Raw genomic sequence first — 21,269 nt, forward strand, 5'->3', positions numbered from 1 at the left:
TTCTTTCTTTCTTTCTTTCTTTCTTTCTTTCTTTCTTTCTTTCTTTCTTTCTTACTTTTTTTAAATTAGGAGGATATTGGGGGCAGCTAGGTGGCATAGTAGATAGAACACCGGCCCTGAAGTCAGGAGGACCTAGGTTCAAATTCGACCTCAAACCAAACACTTGACACTTACTAGCTGTGTGACCCTGGGCAAGTCACTTAACCCCAATTGCCTAAAAAAATAAAAAATAAAAAAAAGTTGGGAGGATATTTGTCCTTCTCCTGGTACTTCTCCTGTAATCTATGATTTCTCAAAGATTACTCTCAGTAGCTCAGAGCTACTGACAGTTCTTTCAGTACCGCAGGAGAAAGTTCATTTGAACTCAGTGTCTACTTTTCTTGTAAGGAAGGGAACAAGCATTTATCAGCTGCCTACTATGTGCCAAGCATTGTGTAGCATTTTACAAATCTTATCTTGTAATCCTCACAACATTCCTGGGAGGTAAAGGCTATTATTATTCCCATTATACAGATGAAGAAACTGAGGCAGAGAGAGGTTAAGTGACTTGGTCAGGATCACATAGCTAATAAGTGTCTAAGGCCAGATCTGAACTCAGGTCTTCCTAAGTTCCTATCCACTGTACCATCTGGCTACCTCTTGGGTAGCAATTCTCTATTATCTTGTTCTGTTCTTTCAAGTTCAAAGTTCATTCTCTTTTGAAGAAGAAACAAAATCAACATAAGAGTTCAAGTAGCTTAAGCTTCTTCTATGTTGGTTATCATCCATCCCAAGCAGTGCTTCTGTCTCTTTCATGATTCTCTTATTTTGCCCAATATGGCAAAAAACAAAACAAAACAAAACTAAACTAAACTAAACAATCAAACAAAAAACCAAAAATCCCCAAAACAAACAGACCTTCAAAACTCCAAATCCACAAAAAACCTTTTTTGTTTTTCTTGGTTTTCTTCAGCAGCTTCAGCTTATGCTGAAGTCTAGCGTTCTTGATACTATTTTTTAAAAGGACTTTTAGATGCTTTTATATTCCTCCTTCAATATGTTCCCTTGGTTCTAACTTCTTTATATGCCATAAAAAAGAGACAAAAAACCCTAAGTTGGTTGATGTATTTTCTGTTCCATCATGGAACTCTTTAGATAATTCCTTTTTCATTTCCTATCCAAATTATTTTCCTTCGCATCTTAAGAACCTAATCTCTACATTTTAGTTTATGGCATAGATTTTGAATCTTTTTTTTTTGTTTCATAGACCCCCTTTGGAAGTCTGATGAAGCCTATGGAACCATTCTCAGAACAATATTTTAAAATGCATAAAACAAAATACATAGGATCAAAAAAGAAACAAATTATACTGAAATAGTTATCAAAATATGTAAAAAAAAAAAGCATCCAAGTTGAAGATCCTCAGGATAATCTTTAAGGACCTATCCTTTCCCTAACCCCTTTGAAATTAGCTTTTCCCAAATCTGGATTCATGTCCAACTATTCCTGGTTTTCACTTTCTTCTCTATCACAAATTCCAAGACAAAGTAATATTTTTCCCCAAGTTTCCTATAATTTCTAATTCAGTAACCAGTTCCTCCTTATTGGAAAGAATCAGGTACAGAACACTTGTTTCTCTTGTTGCTCCTTTTACCTTCTGAAGGATGAAACTGTCACTCAGACAAGCCAATACATTATTAGCTTCTCTGCTTTTAGCAGAGAGAAAGCTCCTGGAAATATCCAAATAATTTGCCTTCTATTACGATCATGTCTATTGCACTTATCATCAATTCCTTGAACGTCTATTTCCATTTTTAGTCCAGGTGGTAGCATGCTTTGATGGCAATATAACTTGTTTCTATCTCCATTGATTTTCACTCCAATGTTCTCCACTGTACTTCCCAGACTGACTTGCATGAGTGCATATTTTTAATGTGCCCTTCACAACTTGGCCCCTTCTGCCTTTTCTGTCTTCTTCCTCTTTGATCCAGTGACATTGCTTTTCACATGAGACTCAATCTCCAGATTCTGAGTATTTTCACTGGTTGTGCCCCATGCCCTAAACTCTCTTCTTCCTCATCTCCAACTCTTAACTTTCTCTGGCTTCCCTCAAGTCTCAGCTAAAATCTCATCTTCTGCAGGAAGCCTTTTCTGGTCTTTCTTAACCTTAGAGCCTTCCCTCTGAGACAATCCCAAACTCATTTTGTTCCTATCTTGTTTATACATAGTTATTTGTATGTTGTCTCCCCCATTAGACTGAGAGCTCTTTCAGAGGAGGGATTGATTGTGTTTTGCCCTTCTTCCACAGTGCCTAGCACAGCACTTAATAAATGCTAGTTGACTGAGTTATTTCACAGTGCTATTCTGCCTGCTTTTCTGTTTCATTTTTAATCTTTCTTTATCTGCTGGATTCTTCCCTGCCACCTAAAAACATGCCCACATCTCCTCCATCTTTTAAAAAACAAAACAAAACTAAAACCTTCAGGTGACTGCTGTCTTCTCAAGATATCTGTCCTGTATCTTTGTCCTCTTTTACAGCCAAACTTCTAGAAAGAGCTGTCTTAAAGCCATTGCCTGAGAACGACTGAGATTGTTCTTTTTAAGATTACCAACAATTTATTAATTATTATATCCTTATCTTTCTTGACTTCTTTGTAGATTTTACCATTGTTGACCATGCCCTTCCTCTTAGATACTCTGTCTTTCCTTACGTTTATTTTTTGACGTTGCTCTTTCCTGGTTCTCCTCCCACCTGTCTGAATGCTAGTTTCAGTCTCCTTTGGAGCATCATCATTTTTCTTCTACACCCTAAGTGTGGGCATTGTCCAAGGCTCTGTTCTGAGGTGTTCTTTTCTCTCTACACCCTCTTTCAGTTATCTCAACAGCTACAGATTTAATTATCACCTCTATATGAATGACTCTCAAATCTATATATCCAGCTCACATCTCTTTTCTGAGCTCCAGTCCCCCATAACTGTCTACTGGACATTTTCACCTAGCTGTCCCATAGAAGTCTTATTCTCAACATGTCCAAAATGGAGCTCATAATGCCCCTTCCCCAACTTTCACTCCTCCAAATTTACCACTTTCTGTTGAGGGTGATGCCATCTTCTCAATCAATCAGATTTGCACCTTCAGACTGACCCACCTTGCTTCTCTCTCCCTTACCCTGCCCCCAGATCTGGTCAGTTACCAAGTCTCAGATTCTACCTCCACAATATCCTTCACGTCCTTCTCATTTTCTGTTTTCAAATGGCTATCACCAGAGTTCAGGCTCTCATTATCTCTTTTCTGGACCATTGTCACAGCTTCCTAATTGATCTTCCTGTTTTTGGTCTCCTCTACTCTCAAATCTTCCTAAAGCACAGATTGGACCATGTCACTCCTCTGCTCAAGAATTTTCAGTGACTCCCTGTCACCTCTTAGAGTAACAGACACACTCCTCAGTTTGGCATTTAAAGCCCTTTGAAATCTGGTTCCAACCTACCTTTCCAGACTTCTTCCACTTTATTCTCTTTTGTATACTTCTAACCAAATCAGCCCACTTGATGTTCCCCAAGCTAGGTATCTCATCCTCTTCTTCTAGGTTTTTGCGCAGGTTGCATTTCATCCATATTATTTACATCTTAGAAGGTTAACTTCTTTGTTTTGGTTTTACCAGTGCCTAGTATAATGCCTTTTATACAGTAGATGCTCAATGAATACTTATTGAATGGAATTACAGTTCATTAGTTCCTCTGTTTTCATGGGCTTCACTGTCACCTTTGTCCTCAGGCTTTCACTTAGACAGTCCTTAGTTCTTCACTGGTCCCATAGCTAGATGGTACAGTAGATAGGAAGTTGGGCTTGAAGTCAGAAAGACCTGAGTTCAAATCGAGCCTCAGACACATACCAGTTCACTTAACTTCTGTCCATCTGAGTTTCCTCAACTGCAAGATAGGGATAATAATCGCCCCTTCTTGGCCAGGATAGTTGTAAGAAGCAAATGAGATAATATTTGTAATATTTGGCATGTAATAGTGCTTAATAAATTCTTGGTTCCTTCTCTATGGCCTTCCCTGCTCCCACAAGCCATTCTCCCCAGAACCTTTACTGGTCCCACTGCCCACAGAGTTTTCACTGACCCCAATTATCAAGCCTTCACTGGCTTGGCTGCTTAATGGGGTCAGATCCACACTCCTCAACCTGGCATTCAGGGCACATTTGCTCTGCTTTTCCAGTCTTCTACTTCCGAACAACTCCCTTAATTGTTCATTCTAGGCAAGCTCTTCCTGAGGGTAAAGGCCATTTCTGCTCCTTTTGTTTTCTTCCTAGGGCCTGGGTCTGCTCGTCTGTCTGCCCCAAACAATGAGCTCCAGAAGGTAAGGACCCAAATCTGATCCTTTTTCTTCTCTGGATTGCAAGCTCCCTCAGGCCAGAGCTTTAGCCTTCATCTCTGTCCCAGCAGCATTAGTGTTGAACACTCTCCCCCTTGCTTTCCTTTCACCCACCCAAAAGCAGGATCTACTCCTCACTTCCACAAGCACCTTTGGGGTTCAAGGGGAATACTTGCTTGCTCCTTGTTTGGTGAAATTCCCAGTGACAGGACGAGGGGGAGGATGGGATAGTAAATCATAAGTAGGCTGTAATATGCCTAAGAGGTAAACCTGTGTCCTGAATAACCAAGTTAAACGTAATGGCCCCTACTTGGGGAGAGCAGGAATGCTGCTTCTCCTGCAGGACATATTATCAGAGGGCGCAGGTCTGTCCAAGTGTCACGTTGTTTCAGGAATAATATAGTACTGAGACCTGAGATTCCGTCTGGCTTGGCATAGATCTGCCCTCCCCACTCCCCATCTCCTTTTAATAAACCTGGTTTGTTTTCATTCCTCCCCACCCCTACTCTGGCTCCAGATGGATATCCTCCCCTCAGACAAAACCTCTGAGTAATTCCTGCATGATGCTTTCTCTAGAAATGACTCCGGGGCCTCTGTGGATTTTAATGAATTTCCCCTCCGATGCAGGGAGGAAGGGTGCGGGGGCGGGCAGGAGTGATACATTGATGTTCTCTCTTGTAACAGATACATTGCTTTCTCTCGGGATAGGAATAAAAAGGAATCTCTGTTTCTGCTAGGCCAGGAAACAATGTATCCACCTGTTCAGGTCCCTCACCTTCCAGTACTACCCCCTTCACCAATACATTGAAATTAACAGGATTTGGAACTGGGGCTTAAATTAGGTTCTCCAGACTACACCGCTATTAGGTATGTAACAACAGTCAATTTGTTGAACCTCTCTGGGCTTCGATTTCTTCATCCATAAAATAGAGACAATAGTACTCATTCAACCTACTTCTCATTGGATGGTTTTGAGTAGAACTCCAGTTCTAAAGCCTATTGGTATGGGATACTCTGGGTTTCCAGACTGGGGTTAGATGAAGAATGGACTTTAAAATTTTAAAGCCCTACAGGAATGGGAGATATTATTATTATTATTACCTATTGGGAGAGAGGGGCATGGGATTCCTAGGAGCAGGGATGAGGAATGCCCAGCCCCTCCTCACCACCTGGATCACGGCCAGGTGGCCATGGAAGACTTGGGCTCCTTTCTCCAAATCTACCCCAAGTGAGAAGGTAGTTAGGAGGGAACTGGAGAAAGAACCCCCTTTCCTATAATCCCTGAGTCTCCTCCCCCTCAGACCATTGTGGCTCTCTCATAATACCGAAAGAATGTATGCTGCGCAACTGTGCCTGTGTCTCTGGTTTTGTCTCTGTGTCTCTCTGTGCTGGCAGCTGAAGCATCAATAAAGGAGAAAAAGATTTGGGTTGGATAAAGAGGCCCCAGTAGGCCAATTAGTGCCCATATGATTCATTATTTAATATGCTCCCCCTTCTCCCCCCCCAAATTGAGAGCATAAATCCCAGCCTTCTCCTCCCTGAACAAATCCTCTTTCAGTTACTAAGCTTCTACCTAGTCATTCCTCAATGTTTATCCCCCAAAGAGGCTTTCCCCACTTCATCCTATGAAGAGTCACTTGGGCAGGGGAGCAGTTGTGTCAGGAGGGGCAAGTCTCTCCATTATTTACCAAATGGATTTTCTGTGGCAGAGACATACACAGCCACAGTCTGTGTGGAGGTGAAACTGTGATTTTCACAGACTGAACAGTGTAGTCTGTGCTCATGGAGTACTATTCCCTGTAGTTCCTAAACAGGCTTAGGGATTCATGGGAAGTTTGATGAAATGGAAATCCACAGGACTCAGTCTCAGTCCTTCCTTCTCACTCTCTTTGGTTAGGATAAGAACCATAAACACTGGAGTCAGAAAGACCTGCATTAAAATCTGGCCTCAGACACTAGCTGTGTGACTCTGGACAAGTTACTTAACCTCTGTTTGCCTTAATCCACTGGAGTATCATTGCAAACCATTCCAGTATCTTTGCCAAGAAAACCTCATAGATGATATTGTCATGCTATGGTTCACAAAAAGTTAGATATGACTGAATAACAACAACAATAAAGTGATCGTTGGGCCTAGGGAATCCTGGGGCAGGAGTAAGAAGTGGGATATGGCTGTGTAACCCCCTGATTGTGTGTTATTAGAGGCAACCAGTCCAAATATATCCCTAGAGGAAGGGCTATATCTATGCTCTGCGAAGATTTTAATTGTTTCCAATTCTTGTTATTTTTATTTTTAATAATAATACTTCAATCAATGAATTTTCAAAAGCATTTATTAAGTACTTTGATTTATTAAGCACAATTAGATTGTGAGCTTCTTACAGGCAAGGACATCTTTTGCCTTATTTTGTATCCCCAACACTTAGCACAATGCCTGGCACACAGAAGGTGCATATTAGATGTTTATTGATTGACTGACTTACCATGTATCAAGAAGTGTGCTAAGTCAGTACTGGGGATATAAATATAAAATTAAAGGCAATCTCTTTGCTCAGGGAGTTTATAAGGGATGACAGAGGGAATAAACTGGTTGTCCAGGAGACATCTGATGCTAAACATGACCCCCCAAAAAATTTCATTATCTTTCCCCCTAAACCCTCCTCCCCTTCTATCTTCCCTGTTACTAAAGAGGGTGACACCATCCTCTCAGTCCCTTAGATTCTCAACCTAGGAGTCAGCCTCAACTCCTCACTCTCCCTTACCTCCCATACCTAAGCTATTGCCCAGGCCTTCTGACTTCACCTCTGTAACACATCTCCTATATACCTCCTTTCTCTCCTCTGACACTGCTGAGGTGCAGGCCCTCATCACTTCATACCTGAATTATCACAATAGCCTGTTGGTGGGTCTGTCTGCCTCAAGTCTCTCCCCACTTCAATCCATCTTCCATTCAGTAAAAACTGATTTTCCCAAAGCCCAGGTCTAACCCCTGTCATTCCCCTATTCAATAAATCTCTTCGGTTCCTTATTGCCTCCAGGATCAAATATAGAACGCTCTGTTTAGCATAGTTCCAATCTGCTAGGGTTGTTGTTGGATCAAATGAGATACTTGTAAAGTACTTAGCACAGTGCCTGGCACGTAGTAGGTGCTATATACATACTTGTTTCCTTCCTTTCCCTCTTTATATGTATGAGCGTATATGATTGAGTGTATTTCTCTGTATTTGACACAGCCACGTAACTAAATAATAGAATTTCAGACACATAGAATTGGAAGTCCAATCTGTATGCCAGGATGACAAATTCCATCTACAAGAGTCCTACTTGGATTTATGTAATAGAGTCTAAAAAGGGGGGAGGGAATGATCCTGGGGTATTCAGATTGGGAGTTCCCCCCCTGAAGATCTCCGTTCCTGAAATTCTATAGTGATGGGGACCTCATTATCTCCAAAGGAAGTCCATTCCACTTTGAGAGAGCTCAAATAGAAAATAGAAGTATCTGTACATTGAGGGAAGATGGGGATAGACATCCTCTTCCAACATCTTTAATAAGTGGTTTTCCCATTTCCACTAGGGTAACTTCATAATCAAAAAAAAAATTTAAAAACTAAAAAAAAAATTCTAAGTTTTAAATGAGCTTATTGGGAAGGAACATTTATTATTCACATACTCCATTTCAAAATACGTCTGCTATCTCAGTGTTCATGGAGATCTTGGAGCAGAAACAGGGTTCACCATCAGAGACATTAATTAGAACTGGGAGAACCTGGGGTTCCCCTCCCTGAAAATCCAATGAACTCGGTTCCCAGTCTGAGCTTTTCTATGTTCCTGCTACTCTTGGTAATTCATAGAATACAATGGGGTAGGGCTGGGAGCTGGGAATTATCTGGGAAAGGGGAAGCTGAACCCTGAGCCTCTGAATTCTGGTCTGACTGAGGTCTTCAAGGCCTTGGAGTAAGGAGACTCAGGCGGGCTGCAGTGAAGAGTCCAAAGGAAGTCCAAGATGGGGTTGAACATCAAGATCCCATAAGCCCTGGCACAAACCAGTGACCTGATAAACTAAAATTTAGTGTATGTGTGCTTTGAATGTGCTTTGAGAGCTCTAGTTCAGAGAGCAGCTAGGTGGCACAGTGGCTAGAGCTCTGGCCTTGGAGTCAGGAGGACCTGAGTTCAAATCCAGACTGAGACACATAACACTTACTAGCTGTGTGACCCTGGGCATGTCACTTAACCCCGACTGCCTCACCAAAAGAGAGAGAGAGAGAGAGCTCCAGTTTAACCCACTGCTTAAGACTCTCCCCTGAGGAAAATATAGTACAGGGGAATAGATACACCCATGCAGGGAAAGCCACCTAGGGAAGAAGACTCCCCTGAACTGCGGTGCTATGTCACAAAGAGGTTCCATTTGGTTTTCAGGCTTGCCTGATTGTCAACACAGTCAACTTAGCAGTATAAGAGCCAGTTCAGAAATAGCAGTCCAGAAACCCGTCTAACTTGGGCATATTGCCCTCTGTCATGACACTGGGCACCTACCTTCTCCCTTGGGGTATATGGGATGTTCAAGGAGGACTAGCACCTCTGGTGTAAGGACTGCTCATCCACCTTCGGTGTCCACCTGATTCACCCAACTCTCCCCTGTGACTCCAAGAAGCTGTAGCATGTGCACCAGCCACACCCTGGTAAACCTTCTTGGCAGCTGGGCTAAACTAGGTTGAACTAACCAAGGGGTCTCAAACCCTTCAGTGAGTTAGAGGGATGTCTACCCCAAGCATGTGAAGATTTCCCTGGCGGAATGAGCAGATGAAAACAATTTGTTCCAATGGCCATGAAGGTGACTGAAACCAGTGCTGTGGAGTGCTTATAGCTTGGTCAGGCATCAAAACCACCAAGGTCATCCATTGCATCCCAGGCCATCACCAATCGTCTGACCTCACAATCCCTGAATCTTCAGATACTCTCTTCTCATGGACCACTCCCACGTATGTTATCTCCTCCCAATAAAAGGTAAACTAAGGTAAATTCCTTGAAAGGAGGGATTGTCTTTTACATCTGCCTGGTAGCACTTAATAAATTCCTCCTTCCCTCCTTCCCTTCATCCTCCCACCCCTTCTCTCTCCTTCTCTTCCATCCTTCCTCCCTACCTCCCTCCTTCCCTTCTTCTTCTCTTTCCCTTCCATCCCTCCTTCCTTCCTTTTTGATAAATGGTCATTATGTCTTTATCTGAAGATCTCCAGTAGAAGAAACAACTTCTTTTCATTCAGTGTTCTCATCCTCACGATGACCTGGCATTTCTTTGCTAGTGGCAGCAGAATACTGACTCCTGGCTATCCCTCCTCGCACATTCAAATAGCCTTTGAATCTTGTTCATTTTACCTCACAAGCTCTTTTTCAGTTATCCCCTTCTCTTCACTCTGTTCTAGAATTTTCCCTGGCTCCTCACTGCACACAGGATAAAGTCCAGATTTCTCAGCCAGGTATTCAAAGCCCTCCATGTCTATTTCCAGTTTCCTTTACCAGTCTCATTTCCTCCTACTCCTCTTCCACTCTATCTGAAAAACCTCACAATGGGGCATTGAAAGGGGTGTGTGAATGTGGGTCTCAAAGATCTTGACTCCTCTATGGAGAGATCTGTTTTTGTTTTTCCCTACCCTTTCATTTCTCTTTTCTCTTTTCTCTTTGTAATGCAGAGGGTAATATCTATTTCTCTCCAAATACAGTTACCTCTGTCCCATGATAAAGCTTTTTTCCCCAGAAAGTTCAGACTATTGAACTTTTAGACCATAGACTTCTAGGGGGCTCTGAGAATATGAGTAGGTCTGTGGTCAGAGAGCTAGTGAGGGTCAGTGTGGGCAGCATGGGCAGAAAGGTTTCATGGTCAGCGTGAGCCATAATGGGGCTCCAGGAATGTTTCAGTTTATCTCATTTTCCCTTTAGCTTAGACTGACCTATGGACATAGTTTCCAGACATTGGTTTCCTTCATTTGCAAGGAGTTCCAGATTTGGCTGTGTTCTATGGGAGATATGGGAAGGTTCCCTCCCTTCCTTCTGTTAAATGCATGATAAAGAATAACCCTAGGGGCAGCTAGGTGGTGCAGTGGGTAGAGCCCTGGCCTTGGAGTCAGGAGTACCTGATTTCAAATCCAATCTCAGACACTTGACACTTAAACTAGCTGTGTATGACCCTGGGAAAGTCACTTAACCCCCAATTGCCTCATCAAAAAAAAAAAAAAAAAAAAAAAAAGAATAAGCCCAACAGCCCTGAGCTCCAGAGTGGGTCTAACCTAGCTCTATGCACAGATCCTACCCATCCAGCTGTCCCCTGATCCTAGGCTTGTGTCATTTCTACCTCCACCCCCACCCCACTCCCAATCATGAGAGGGAATGGAGAGCAAAGTGACTTTTCAAGAGCAGGCCCTGAACTCCATTCTTCTATAAAAAAAATCAAGGCAGATCCCTCACATGACCACAAAAAAGCTTCAAACACAGAAAATGTCAAAGTTCCTGTTTATTGAGCCAGGAAAAAAAAGCAATAAATAAAAAAAAGAAGTAGATTCATGCAGCAGATCCCTAGGTAGATCCCCTGGGCAGATCCCCTAGGCAGATCCCCTAGGCAGGGTGAGACAGGGGATGGCGGGAAGATGGAGACAAGGACAGAGAGAGACAGAGGCCCTAGTCTATATCTAAATCCACAGATCCTTGCATAGATATAGAGAGAGCAAGAGAGGCACCCGGAATTACCAAGAAAGAAACAGAGACACAGCTATAGAGAGCCAGGGACAGACATAGACATATAGAAGGATACTGAAATAGAAACAGGCAGAGCAAAAGAGAGATTGAAATAGAGACACAGAGATAAACAGATTGAGAGAAAAAGATTGAGACAGATCAGAATAGGAAGACAGCGACAGAGAGAGGCTCCCCTCCCCCCCAGCCTGGGTCCTAAGGGCCTCCAGCTGTGCTGATCACATGGAAGAGAGTGACATTATAGAGCACTTGGTGACCATTGTTCCAGGTGTAGAGGGCGCGTTCACGAGGGTTATAGTCCAGCATGGAGATGTGGGAATACTGGTTGTGGAAGGGTACGTCCGTGTACTCATAGCTCGATGTGTTGGTGAAGTAAGCGAAGTAGACCTTGGCCCCAGCCAGATGTGAGTTGGTCACATAGAGAACGCCACAGATCATGAAGGCCTCACCTGCACTGCGCTTGGGGTAACCTGTGTCCCAGGACCGCATGACCTCGAGGGTGTGGGGATCCAGCCGGCTCACCACGATGTTGCCCGCATTCTGGTTGGTGGTGTAGACGGCCCACAGGCCACTCTCATCCACCATGAGGTCCATGTCAGAGAAGCCACCCCAGGAATAGGGGAAGGTGTTGTTGTAGCCAGCCCCTGGCAGGCTGCGCTGGACCAGCACTGAGCGTGACCGGAAATGATATTTTACTACCACATTGCTCTGGTATTTGTTGTAGAAGAGAGAGCCATTGTAGACCACGTGGCCAGTGCCTGCCCATGGTTGTGGCAGCAGATGCTGGATGAAGTTCTGTCCCTTTACAAAGTCACCCAAAGTGCGGAATTCGAGCACCCGCCGTCCCTTGTAGTAGCCATCCATGTACCACACCTGGAGGGGCAGCCACTGGTCAGCTGAGGTGTCCACTGCTCCCTCTTCCCCCCAAATCATAGGGAAGACCCCAGATAAACCAGCAAGCCCTGTCACTAAGGACACTAATCATTGGGGATGGCCATTGATGACCAGAAAGAAGCATTCACCTGAGGTGAATAGTCATTTGGTTGAGACCACTGGTCACTACCAAAATGGCCACTAGTAACCATCAAGCACTACTCACCCAGAGGCCCAGTGGTTACCTGGAATCTAACAGGCCCTAGAGAAGCCAGGAGTTGCTAAAAGGGTCACTGCATGGTGACTGGGCAAATCTTCCAAGAACTTTGATTTCTCTTCCTCTTACCATTCTCATTACCCCTATTGCAACTAGCCATGGACTTGGCCTGGCCCATCCCCGTTGCAGGGCATACCTCATATCTTTAAGGAAGTCTTTCCTTATTACAACCACCTGACTCCTTTGGCTTTCTTCCCATCTATTTGTTTCTGCAGGTGAAGGCAAGAGTGGCCCTTCTGGTCAGTGGGGAAATGCTATCTTTTATCAATGTCCCAGTCTTGGAAATTTTTAGAACTATGTAAAGGGTTCAATTCAACAAACAATTCTAAGGTTTCAGTGTGGATAAGGTCCTATGTTCAGCCCCTAAATTTAAACTATTTGTTTAGTGGATTGGGGATGGCCATTTTAACTATATTTAAAGAAGGGATAAAGCCCTAAACTAGAGCTGTAGCAGCAGGAGTGGCAGGAAGCAGATAGATGAGAAAGCTGCTGGGGATGTTAGGATAGATTTGGCCCAGGGTCTCCTCTCAAGGAGCTTAAAATCTAATAGTGGTGGGGGCATACAAGTACACAGATAACTATGATGTAAGTGTGGAAAAACTGGGGAAAAGGAGAGATCCGGGCCAAGAGCAAGGGGGTAGGAATCTGAGCAGTTGGGATTAGGTATGATGTTAGGTAGATGAAGGAAAGGAGACAATCAAAGATGACTCAGAGGTTTGCAGGTCAATGTGACTTAGGATGATGGTGCCATCAACAGAGACAGATAAATTAAAAGTAGGGGAAGATGATGAGAACACCGAGATCACTTGCAGCTGGGAGGAGGCAACAACCAGGAAGACTTGTTGGAAGATGTGGCATATTCAACAGAAGTAAATGGTAGCAGTGTGGGTGTGGGTGTGGGTGTGGGTGGGAGAATCCATTCCAGGCATGAGGGATGCTCTTAGCAAATGCAGAGAGATAGGAGAAGGCAGGACAAGAATGAAGGACAGAGAGTAGTCCAGTTTTAATGCATCACAGAGTACAGGGGAGCAATGTGAAATGAAGATGAAAGGATAAGCTGAAGCCAGACTCTGGAGGACTTGGAATGCCAGGATCAGGAGTTATATTTTATTTGGTAAATAAGTGGGAGGCACTGAAGGTTTCTGAGTAGAGAAATGACACTCGTAGCTATGTGTTAGGAAAATTACTCGGGCAGCATATGGTGAGTGAAAGGGGAAAGGAGACTGGGGAAAGACTGGACGCAGGAAGGACAATGAAGAGATTATTAGAATAGTCTCAGCAAGAAGGGATAAAGTCCTAAACTAGAGGTGTAGCAGCAGGAGTGGCAGGAAGCAGATAGATGAGAAAACTGCTGGGGATAAAAGCATTAGAGCTAGAAGGGGTCTCTCAAGTCATCGAGTCCAATTTTATAAATGAAGAAATTTAGGCCCAGGGAGGTTAAGTGACTTGTCCAAAGTCTCACAAATAGCACACATCAGAGGAGAATTTGAACACGCATCTTTTGACCCCAGAGCACCATGGGACTCTTTCCCCCTGAACAACACTGAATCAATAGAGTTTGGTGACAGATTGAATGGGGGGAGGCAGGGTGGGAGCCCTGAAAGCTGAGGAAGATGGAAGACTCATAAGTTTCAAGTCATGGTTTCGAGCCTAGGTGACTAAGCACAGTCATGCCATTAACAGAAAATAAGTTAAGGAGAAAGGAGGATGATTTAGTTTTAGACAAACTGAATTTGAAGGGTCAGAGGAGCATCGAGATGGAGAGACCCAGCAGAGAGCTGGAAAAATTGGACTAGACTTCAGGAGAGGTTAGAGGTAGAGATACAGCTTTGAAAGTGATCAAAATGGAGGGGATCATTGAAGCCATTTATCGATTTAGAGCTGGCGGAGATCTCAGAGTTCACTGAATCCAGGAGCTCTTAAGATTTTTTTTTTGTGTGTCATGGAGCCCTTTGGTAGTCAGTCTGGTAGAGCCCATGAACCCCTTCTGAGAACAGTGTTTTTAAATACATAAAATAAAACACACAGGATTACATATAAAACCAACTATATTGAAATACTCATTTAAAAACATAACTTCGTGGACCCTAGCTTAAGAAATAAAGTCCAATCCCCTTGTTTTTCCATTAAGAAAACTGAGGACTGGCCAGGTTAAATGACTGACTTGCCCCAGATCACAGTCAGTAAGTGGCAGAACTGGAGTGGGTGAGATCACTAAGGTAAAGGATAGAGAGGGAGGAGGAAAAAGGGATGAGCACAGCCTTGGGGGACACCTGTATTTAAGAGATGCAACGAGGATGAGCAGACAGGGAAGTAGAGAAATAGGAAGATAATGGAGAGACATAGAAAGCAGGATCAGGGAAACCAGAGGAGGAGAGATTATCAGGCAGAAGGGGGCGGCCAGCAGTGTCAAACACTACAAGGAGGTCAAGAAGGAGGAGGACACTAAGAAAAGCCCATGAGATTTGGTGATTAAGAGGTGACTGATGGTGCTGGAGAGAAATGCTACACAGGAGAGTGGGGACAGCAGAAGCCAGCTTGCAGGCGACTGAAGAGAAACCAAGTGGTTCTGAGTCAATTATAACAGAGAACTAGGGAAGGAGGGGTGGGAGGCGATAGGTGGAGGTGGGGAGAGGTAACAGAAATGTCCAAGGATGGGATTTTATCTTCCCCTTCAAATCAAATCAGGGCCTCCCTGAGAAGAGAGGCCATTTATTCCCCCTTGTCTCTTAGACCAGAGAATAGCTGGGTCACATCTGTCACCCAGATCTGGGGCTCCCCAATACTGGGCTATGTCTCCATATAACATCAGGGGCTTTCCAAGGCAGATTGAGCCAGGAAGTAGAACTTACACGACTGTCTGCACTGGGGGCCATAGTGTCTGTCATCCAGGATCCAAAACGGGAGCCCATGGCACGGATGGTGATGGGGTTGCTGACTCCAGTGAGCTTGCCACAGCCTGGAGGAAGGAGAAGGAGAAGGAGGCATGAGGAATGGAGGGAGGAATTCCATCTGAGGCATCTTTAGGAGGGAAGGGTCATGTTCTAGACATCCAGATGGATCTACAGTCAGGGGGCTAGAGGTAAGGGACTGGACCAGGTCAGGACATACCAACTTCTGTAGTATGGAACTGGAGGTGGGTCACTACCATATACCCAGCTTCTGCAGCATGGAGTGGGCAAGCAGGGTCAAGGTTTGGGGTCGGGACATACCCAGCTTCTGTGCACAGGCGTGGAGCCGGGCCTCAAGCACCAGCACACGTTGCTGCAATTCCTCATAGTCAAAGGCACCCATCTCCTCCTGGATGGCTGCTAGGCTTGCTGATAGGTTCCTCACTTCCTCTCGCAAGCGCACAATCGTCCTTGTGTCTGCCTTGTACTGCTCCAGTACTGAGCTCAGGGGTAGCAGCTCCGTCATCCGGTCCTTCAGTTCCTGTTGAGTGGGCCCTGTCACCTGACCCCATGCCAATCCAACCTCTACCCCCAACCCAGTCCCTTTGCCTCTTTTTGTATCCCTGGTACTCAGTGCTGACACACAGTAGGCACTTAATATTGATTGACTGATTCACCCAGATATGACTCCTTACCAACCTCTGAGCTCAAACTGAACCATGCCATGCTGCCTGCCCCATCCCCAACTCCCTCCCTGCCTTTGACCCTAGGGCTCTCACCTGGAAACTCTTGACTGATAAGCTTCGGGCCCCATCAGCTGCCCGGAGTCTTGAGTCCAAGCTTCGCATGAGAGACTCTGTATTCCTCACATACTGTAGGTCGCGAAATGTCCGGAGCTCAAGGACTTCCATGGACTGGGAGACATTTTGTACCTGGAGGCAGGAGCAAGTAGAGAGAAAGACACCCCCAAGCTAAGATCACTGTCCCCTGCTTGGTCTGTCAAACCACCAATTTTTTCCAGCCACCTAGCTCTAACCGGACCAGATGTGCCCCAAATGGATGGCACTTCTCTTTAAGTCCTGACCCCTCTCCCCAGGGCTAGGACACCTCCAAGATAGCAAGTGTCTCCCCTTAACAATGACTTTGCTGACTCCTCTCCCAGGGCCAGCTCATCCCTGAGATGGCCAGGGTTTCCTGCTGACTCTCCACCATCCCTAGAATCAGGACACCCCTGAAGTTCCCAGTGCTTTCCTCTGACCTCTTTTTGGAGTGCCAGGATGCTTCAGAGGCACCTAGCATCTCCCTTCTGAGTGAGGCAGCAGGATGCCATAGATGACTGGGTTTGAAGTCAGGATGCCCCGAGTTTAAGTTCAGCCTCTGATCCTTATTAATTTTGTAATCATGGGCAATTCACTCCCCTCTCTAAACTGCAGCTTCCTCGTCTATCAAATGACTACAAGTAATACTTTTATTACTTAGAGTACCCTGCAGTATTGGGAGTCTTAAATGGGAAAATACACATAAAGTGCTTTGTCAACTTTAAAGGGTGATACAGAGATCAATTTTTATTTATCTGACCCCTGAACCTGCTGATTCTTCTCCCCAGGACTTCAACACACTCAAGGCAGTTGGAGCCTCCATTTGTCTCTTTTCCCAGAGGGAGGGAAACCCTCAAGCATGGCTTCTTGACTACTGACCCCTGTTCCTGGGGGCAAAGCTGTCCTAGGTGGGAGGCATGGGGATCATTGACCATTAAGAAAACCACAGGAGATGTTCCCAGGGAGACCCTGGTGCTGCAAGGTCCTTAGGGAAACCCTAAAAGGACCATCTTCTGTTACCACTTACTGTAGAGGGGTCATCGAGACAACAGATCTGGCCAAGAGGGACTCCCCACCTTCCCAAAGGACCCATTCTGCTGTCCAAACCCACTCCATCCTGCTGAGGCCAGCTGGAGTTCCTTCTTCTCAGGGAAGCCTCCTGCATTGCTCTAGTCCCCACCTCTTCCCCTCATCTCAGCAACTATGACACAGGATTAAACACTCTTTTAGTTCAACCTCATTACTTTTCTAAATAAGGAAATGGAGACTGGAGAGACGTGAAAGAACTTGCCCCAAATCATGTGGCTATTCAGAGCCAGAGCCTGGCCTTGAAGTTATGTCTTCTGCTTCCAAAGCCAGCACTCTTTCCATGACATCAGACTGATCTGCTGTAGGCAGAGATCCCTACCTTGGCCCCCAAGAGTCTCATTAGGCAGGGACTCAGTCATCATGACCACAGACCCAGAATTGGATTTATGGCCAAAAGACATATAGTCCAACCCCTTCATTTTACAGACAGAGAAACTGAGGCTTGGACTTAAGTGACTTGCCTGAGGTCATATAGGAAATAAGTATCAAGGGTGGGATTTGAACCAGGACCTCTGACTCCACAGGTTGTGTTTTTTCCACTGTCAATAATGACAGATCGACAGAGTAGAGTCAGAGAACTCAAGCTTGAGGATCTGGGTGGGTGTGATGCTGTCCTGAGGACTCTGAACACTTTCTCTGAGAGTCTTCATCCTTAGCCTTAGGAGACTGAGTGAGCCTCAATTTCTCTATCTGTAACATCAGAAGGTTGGATTAACTGATCTCTAAAGTTCCTTTCTGCCCTGAAAGTTTGTTAAGCTTATGAATCCTGGAGCCAGGGCACAGTGGGGGCAATGAGACTTCTTAGGATTCAAGAGACTAAAAATAGATTGAATAAAGCTGGGAGCAGAGGGGCCATGAGGGCTTATTGAAGAGTCCTTGGGGCTGGGTATATGTATGTACATGTGTGTGGTTGTATAGGGGAGAGGCAAAGAAAGTTCTAAGAAAACAGATTGATCAAATTGGAGTCTCCTTTTTTCTGCCCTCCTCCCCTGACCATGCACCTTCTCCATGAGCTGCCTCAGCTCCCTGCTCCGGCCATCACGGGAACAGCTGTTCTGCACAGGGATGACGGCTGTGCACACACACTTCCCGTCCGGAGCCTGGGCCGAGGTGTAAAGCTGCCAGCCATCCTCGGGACTTTGGAACAGCGTCTGCAGAGAAAGAGGGACACTTAGGGGATGGAGAAGCCATACCCCCCCACACACACCTTTACCACAGAGAGAAGAGAGGGAGGCAGAATACTCTAGTGGGGCCATCCAGAGCCCTGAAATTCAGAGCCCCGTGATGCCTGTCTTGCTGATTGATTCTCGGTCCCCATTTCTGCATGAATCCAACTTAGGGAGTTCGCCTTGTTCAGTCAGACTAGCTTCTGCTGTTAAGCACTCCACCGTTCTGTTCTCTGAGTCCTGAGCCTTTCCCGTTTTGAGCAGGGAAGAACCAACCCTGGGGGCTGAGAAGTTAGGGTTGCCTGTCTCCCTGTCCTTTGCCCTTATCTAAGCTCTAGCCCTAAATTTCAGAAAGGGTGTGTGTGTGTGTGTGTGTTTGTGTGTAGGAGAGAGAGAGAGAGAGAGAGAGAGAGAGAGAGAGAGAGAGAGTGGTATCCCTGGCTAGAGCCTTCATCCAGACAGTAAAAGGATGAGACTTAACCTGGCATTGAGAGGCTCTATAATACAGGTCTACTTTCCAGACTCATGGCCCCCAGTCCACAGGCCCTCTGGCTACTACATGGTCCTGTCTGGAATGCCTTTCAGAGTCCCATTAAGTATCTAGTCCTGGGGCAACTAGGTGGTGCAGTGGATAGAGCACCAGCCCTGAAGTCAGGAGGATCTGAGTTCTAATCCAGCCTCAGACCAAACACTTAACACTTACTAGCTGTGTGACCCTGGGCAAGTCACTTAACCCCAATTGCCTAAAAAAAAAAGTATCCAGTCCAACTCCTGCCTAAACGGAATCCTCTCTATAGCACTACTCATAGGTGGCATGGGAGCCTTTATTTGAGCACCTCCTGTCCCCCAGGAAGAGAAATCCATTGCCTCCTGAGGCAGTCCTATTTTCCTTTTAGGTACTCTCACCATTAGGAAGTTTGTTCTTACCTCTTCAACTGTTAAGTATTTCACTGCACCTCCATCTGTTTCTCTGCATCTTGTATCCCTTGCCTATACCCTTTACATTTGACTGCCAGGTCACACTGCTATCTAATATTGAGTTTTTAGTCCTCCAAAGTCCCCTGCCCTCCTTTTGGAAAAAAATTGTCTCCTGATGCCTTCTTCACCCAATATTTGCCCAGGTGACTTTGGAAGCCTAGTATAGAACTTGTTATTAATGTAGTGTACTGAAAAGAGCATTGGACTTGGAATTGGGAACATCCAGGTTTCCCTCCTGCTTAAGATGTAGCACTTTAAAGTTTGCAGAGCACTTTACAAATATTATCTCATTTGATCCTCGAAATAAGCCAGGGAGGTAGGTGCTATTATTATTTCTATTTTACAGATGAGGAAACTGAGGCTGACAGAGACTAAATGACTTGCTCAGGGTCACACAACTAGAGTCTGAGGCTAGATTTGAATTCAGGTCTTCCTGATGCCAGGTCCAGTGAGTAGCTAGGTGACTCAGGGGTTAGAGTGCTGAGCCTAAAGTCAAGAACACCCAAATTCAAATTTGGCCTCAGATACTTACTAGCTGTGTGAACCTGGGCAAGTCACTTAACCTCTGTCTGCCCCAGTTTCTTCATCTGTAAAAAATGGATAATAATAGCACCTACCTCCCAGGGTTGTTGTGAGGGTCAAATGAGATAATATCTGTAAAGTACTTAGCACAGTGCCTGGCACACAGTAGGTGCTATGTAAATGCTAGCTATTGTTATTATTATCTGTTGTGCCTCTTAGCTGCCTCTGGCTACTTCTAAAACTTAATGGCTGTGTAATCCTGGGTCAGCCACGTTTCTGTCTGCCTCAGTTTCCTCACCTGTAAAATGATAATAATGTCTGTAGTACTTCACAGGTTGGTATGAGGATTAAAAGACATAATGTATGAAGCACTCTTGCAAACACTGAAGTACTGCATTAATGTCGGTGGTGAGTAACCCTACTCAATTTCAGTTCATCAGGTTTGACCTGTTGGTCTAACTGAAGGATCTTCACCTCAGTTCTATGAACTTTTTTTTAATGTAATAGCTATATTTCAATAAATTTGGTTTCCTTTGTAATCCTTTATATTTTGCTGTATGCATTTAAAAACTTTATTCTGAGAAAGAGTTACTAGGCATTATCAGATCGCCCATGAGGTCTAAATTTGATAGAGCCAAATTCTACCTGTCCTTTAAGGCCTAGTCCAATGACTACCTTCTGGAAGCCTGCCCTGACCAGTCACTGCAGCTTACACTGACTCTCCATCCTTTGAACCCCATAGTCCTTAAGGTTCACACCCCTCATCTGGCCCAGATCATGCCCAGCCTTATGTTCATGCAATAGTCCAACAGATATTTATGGATGCCTAATGTGTGTGCTCCATGTTAGGTGGTGGGTAGGGAGGCAGATGGATCAGGCATGGCCCTACCTGGAGGGGAGCTCTCTAGTAGGAGAGAGAAAACTACCACAAGGCAGAGTGGATCAGAGTGCAAGGGTAGACTGAGGGAGGAAGGGACACAGGGGGAGAAAGAAACACAGACACCCAGATCCAGAGAAGTGGGCACACATGTACATACAGAAAGGGGCAGACACAGATACAGACATGGAAGTACACAGAGACACAGACATGGAGACGCAAGAGGGAAAGACACAAAGGGGGATGGAAATAAATATGCAGACACAGAGGGAGACAACATATAGCAGGAGACAGGCCCATACAACGCCCACAGAGGGTCAAACCCAGAATCACAGACAGAGATGGGCAAAGAGACTAAGCCTCTCAATTCTCGGCCAGTGCAAATGTGGGCCTGGTGGGGTCTGCTGGCCCTCAGGTATGCACTGTACCCAGTCTAATTTCTGGGACTTGGGTCTTGCTGTAAATAGTGTATTCCAGGCCTGTAATGCAAAGGGTCCTCAAGTCACAACCTCTCTGAGAAGGGCCCTCTAAGGCCATCCAATTCACTTCATACCTGAGACACCTGACAAGGGATCACTCCAGCCTTTGTTTGAAGACCTCCAGAGGTGGGGAGCTCATTACCTCTGGACTCAGCTCATTCTGCTTTTGGATGGCTCTAATTATTAGGAAGCTTCCCCTT

The 21,269-nt window shown here is 45.0% G+C and overlaps 1 protein-coding gene across 1 annotated transcript in view; it reads right to left on the reverse strand.

Moving 5' to 3' along the window:
* Positions 1-10,873: 10,873 nt before the first annotated feature.
* Positions 10,874-21,269, reverse strand: part of OLFM2 (olfactomedin 2) — a 40,165-nt gene continuing 29,769 nt past the window's right edge. Inside the window, exons 2-6 of the mRNA XM_027857776.1 lie at positions 18,049-18,198; positions 15,920-16,072; positions 15,462-15,681; positions 15,102-15,208; positions 10,874-11,972 (exon numbers count right to left, since the gene is read on the reverse strand). Coding sequence (XP_027713577.1) covers positions 11,295-11,972; positions 15,102-15,208; positions 15,462-15,681; positions 15,920-16,072; positions 18,049-18,198 — 1,308 coding nt within the window. The 3' untranslated portion in view covers positions 10,874-11,294. The remainder of the gene's footprint in view (positions 11,973-15,101; positions 15,209-15,461; positions 15,682-15,919; positions 16,073-18,048; positions 18,199-21,269) is intronic.

Source organism: Vombatus ursinus, unplaced genomic scaffold (genome assembly GCF_900497805.2).
Source record: "Vombatus ursinus unplaced genomic scaffold, bare-nosed wombat genome assembly UNPS02012319.1, whole genome shotgun sequence".
Lineage (NCBI taxonomy): Eukaryota > Metazoa > Chordata > Mammalia > Diprotodontia > Vombatidae > Vombatus > Vombatus ursinus.